Here is a 3,725-nt window from a genome sequence, read left to right as displayed (position 1 = left end):
ATGTGTTGGGTTGGAAGGGACCTCTAAAGGTCATCTAGTCCAAGCCCCCTGCAGTGAGCAGGGACACTTGGCGGGGCAAAGCGTCTGCCACCACGGACACCGACGCCCCCGCCCTCGGGGCTCCCACCACCTTCCCCAGCACCTCACCCTCCACCCCCAGCCCGACACCCCTCACCCTCCGCTGGCTCCCCGGTCACCCCGGGCCGCCGCCGACCCTCCCCCCGGCAGCCCGGGCCTCCCCCGCCGAACCCGGCCCCGCTCTCCCGCCCCGCCGCCATCCCGTCACCAGGCAACGGCGGCCGCAGGGGCGGCCGGGAAGGGCCGCGGTGCACGCCGGGAGGGGGCAGGGGTCAGAGGGCAGCGGTGAGCGCGCGCTCCGCGGCGGCCGCGCCGGGTGAGGTACGGACGGGCCGGGCCGCGCCCCCCGGGCTGTCCCCGTGCCCCCACCCCCCCCCCGGTGACGCCCCGTTTGCCTTGCAGGAGGCCCCAGGATGGCGGAGAGACCGGAGGACCTGAACCTGCCCAATGCCGTCATCACCCGCATCATCAAGGAGGCGGTGGGTGCCGGCCCCGCGGGGGTGGGGGGGAACCGACCGGCAGCCGGCCCCGGGCACCCGCGGCCCGAGCGCACCCCCCGGGCAGCCCCCCTTCCCCCGGCAGCCCCCGGAGGCTTCACGGTCCTGCGGTCCCGAAGGCGGCCGGGCCCCCGGAGGCCCCTCCCCGGGGGGGGCGGCGGTGCCGCCGTGCTGTCCCCGAGGAGCTGGGGCCCTCCCGGGGCCCGGAGGGACGGTCCAGGCTGCGAACCCCCGTGAGTGTTGAAAGGACAGGCCAAAGGCGGGGGAGCTCCCGCAGGGGGGCTTCCTGAGCCCGCTGGCCAAATAAATCAGAGCAGAAGGAACGCCTGGCATATATAAAAATCTAGAGTAATTCCCAGTCATTAATTTAATGATACGTTTGGTCTTGAGCCATGGGGCACCAGTGAATGGATCTGGATAGAATCTTGGAATCGTTCAGGTTGGAAGGGACCTTTAAGACCAAGTCCAACCGCTGTCCTGGCACTGGTACAGCGGGGTGACTGGTCTGTGTCAGGGACTCAGTAGTCACCAGATGAATTGTCCTGGAGGTGGTGGCCCGGACCCACCACTGATGCAGAGATTACTTTGCTTCTGTGTAGCTTACAGCGTTTGAGAGAACACGGTGAAATTGCAGTTAGCTTTCAGCTGGCATGAGAGTTTCTGTGACAGCATCTGAGGTCAACATTTAGCTTCCAGTGGTGCCGAGCCCTCTGAAATGCCCTAACGGAACTGACATGTGAATTATGCAAGTTTAAGTCATTTATAGCAGCCGCTGATAAAAGTTGAATTTGTTTTTCAGCTTCCTGATGGAGTCAATATTTCCAAAGAAGCTCGGAGCGCAATATCTCGAGCGGCAAGTGTGTTTGTTCTTTATGCAACATCATGGTAAGAACTCGTTGCATCAGATCATCTGTGCAGTTGATTTATAATTCACCTCTCTGCTGGCTCTCCTGGAGACTTTTTTCCAGTGTTTGTTTTGGCATTGTCTGCTTATATAAATAAAACCATCTTTAGTGCAGCCTGGACTGCAGCAGTTGGGTTTGGACTGTCCTTAACAACACGTGGGGAAGGCACCTTGGCTCTGGACGCAGAGATGACCCAACCCCACCAGGGACAAGAGGGGTCCTGGACTTCCATTAGCCTTAGGATATGACTGCGTGGCTTTTCCCAGCAAAGCAAGAGCCCTTTGCTCGCTCTTCAAGCTACTCACCACATGGCTGCGTTAGGGCAAGCAAGAGCCAACCTCGTCAGCCTTGGATCTGGTGGCAGGGGACACAGTAACGTCTCCGGGTGGCTCAGATTATGCTGTGCAAACAGCTGCTTCTCTGGTGCTCAGCGCTCACACGCCTTTGGAGTTCTCACCTTCCAGCCAATGTTCAGCCTTTCTCCTTCCTCCCGGTTGTAGAAAAGGTCCGTGCGAGCAGAAAACTAACGTTGTGGGAGAGCGATGCCGCTAGATGAAAGCACAAACAGCCAATGTAAAAGAGATGGTTTCTTAAGCTACTATTATTAAATGATTAGAAAAACCCCAATGTTTAGGAGATGGCTTTTTTTTTTTGAAGTTGCTTGTGACTTTAATAAACAAGACTAAGTTAATAACAGTACCAATTAACTCTTATTTTCCTTCTTGTTTTTGACTAGTGCGAATAACTTTGCGATGAAGGGGAAGAGGAAAACGCTGAATGCTGGCGATGTTCTCTCTGCCATGGAGGAAATGGAGTTTCAGCGATTTGTAGCCCCCTTGAAAGAATCACTGGAAGGTATCGTCCTCAGTTCATGTCGAGGGGGTCTAAGCAGCACCACGTCCTGTTTTCCTCGAACACTGGACAAGCAACACTTACTTGCCTGTCTTGTTTCTCTTCTCTTTGCCCAGCATCCTACACTGCAGTTTGCCTGGGGAATAATAATGTGCCACCTTAACAGGACTGGGATAACATTATTTCACAACTGATGAGGATTGAGAAAGTCTCATCTGGTATCACTCCCCTATTATGTTTATCTAAGGAAAGCCTTAAGCGCTGCCCGTAAATGTGAACTCCTGCGTCCTTTTCAGCATTTTTCTGCTGAAACTTAACCTGATTTCCTATGGAGCTGCTCAGCACAGCTCAAATAATAGGGTGAGTCGCTGCTATGGGTTCACTGCTCCCCTTGTAAGCCCGGAGAGCAAGTGGACGTTGGGCTTCAGGTGCTGCACTGTTCATGCCGGGGAAACACTGGCCTGCAATTTTTCAGTGTTCTCTCTTTTCCTTTTGTAGTTTACAGGCGTGAACAGAAAGGAAAGAAAGAAGCAAGGAAAGACAAGGACAAGAAGGCAGACTCAGAGGAGCAAGATAAGAGCCGAGAGGAAGAGAATGATGATGATGACGAAAGGATGGAGGAAGAAGAGCAAAATGATGAGGAAGAGGTGGACAACTGAGCTTGCTGACGAGACGCGTGCAGGGGTCGGGGTTTGTTCAGGGGGATATAAATGCTGTCAATCAACTTTGCTGTGTCCCCTCTTGTTTCCAGTAGAGCTTTGTTCTGTTCCGCTGGGGCCTGCCCCTTTTTGGCTTTAACTTGTACATAAAGGACTTTTGCTAAAGCTTTTCTCGAGGAAGGACCGCTCCTCCCTGTGCACTCTCCCCAGGTTCGGAATGGGACTGGATGGGACTGGGCTTTTTACGCTGGGTTGGCTCTGAAATAGAGGAAAAAAAAAAGAGATGTCAGATGCTCAGTACAGAAGTTGGCCAGGAGAACTTGAGAGACTGCTGAATAAGCTCGTTAAACCAAGTCAGGGGCTGAATCAAATAGGTCATTGACCCTTTGGGGTTTAGAATCGCCAAGATGATGTCAGGAGGCTTGGAAGCTGAACATTTAAGCTCTTTATCCAAGTGGCTTGGTTTTTTCCTTCACTTTCTTGCATTCTGGCTGTGCCTTCTCTTCCTGCTGTCCCTGTGACAGTTACCACTCGTACGCAGCAATACAGTGTAACCGTGCAAGGACCGGTGTCCGCTTGTCTGACTTTCTCCCCCAAATCAACTGAAATCAAAAAAACTCCACAGCGCTTAAGATGTAAACTAAATACCGAAAGTGCTTGGTTTGTGTCTTTTTAAAGCCCTGGGAGACCAAGAGGAGTTTTATTAAAAATCCGAAGCAAAATTAATGGCTAAA

At 53.6% G+C, this 3,725-nt stretch overlaps 1 protein-coding gene across 1 annotated transcript; it reads left to right on the top strand.

Annotated features, from left to right (window-relative positions):
• The first annotated feature begins 324 nt into the window (after positions 1 to 324).
• Positions 325 to 3,057, top strand: POLE3 (DNA polymerase epsilon 3, accessory subunit). The gene is made up of 5 exons (XM_054220627.1): positions 325 to 399; positions 481 to 557; positions 1,375 to 1,460; positions 2,217 to 2,335; positions 2,831 to 3,057. Exons 2-5 carry the CDS (start codon positions 492 to 494, stop codon positions 2,989 to 2,991), a joined length of 432 nt encoding a protein of 143 aa, XP_054076602.1. The 5' UTR covers positions 325 to 399; positions 481 to 491; the 3' UTR covers positions 2,992 to 3,057.
• Positions 3,058 to 3,725: the final 668 nt, after the last annotated feature.

Source organism: Rissa tridactyla, chromosome 14 (genome assembly GCF_028500815.1).
Source record: "Rissa tridactyla isolate bRisTri1 chromosome 14, bRisTri1.patW.cur.20221130, whole genome shotgun sequence".
NCBI lineage: Eukaryota > Metazoa > Chordata > Aves > Charadriiformes > Laridae > Rissa > Rissa tridactyla.
Note: the sequence above shows the minus strand (reverse complement) of the source record. Positions and strands in the feature narration are given on the sequence as shown.

Coding starts and splice junctions, on each gene's coding strand:
- POLE3 (XM_054220627.1), top strand. CDS start 492: ATGGCGGAGAGACCGGAGGACCTGAACCTGCCCAATGCCGTCATCACC. Junction 558..1,374: donor CCCGCATCATCAAGGAGGCG/GTGGGTGCCGGC, acceptor TTTGTTTTTCAG/CTTCCTGATGGAGTCAATAT. Junction 1,461..2,216: donor GTTCTTTATGCAACATCATG/GTAAGAACTCGT, acceptor GTTTTTGACTAG/TGCGAATAACTTTGCGATGA.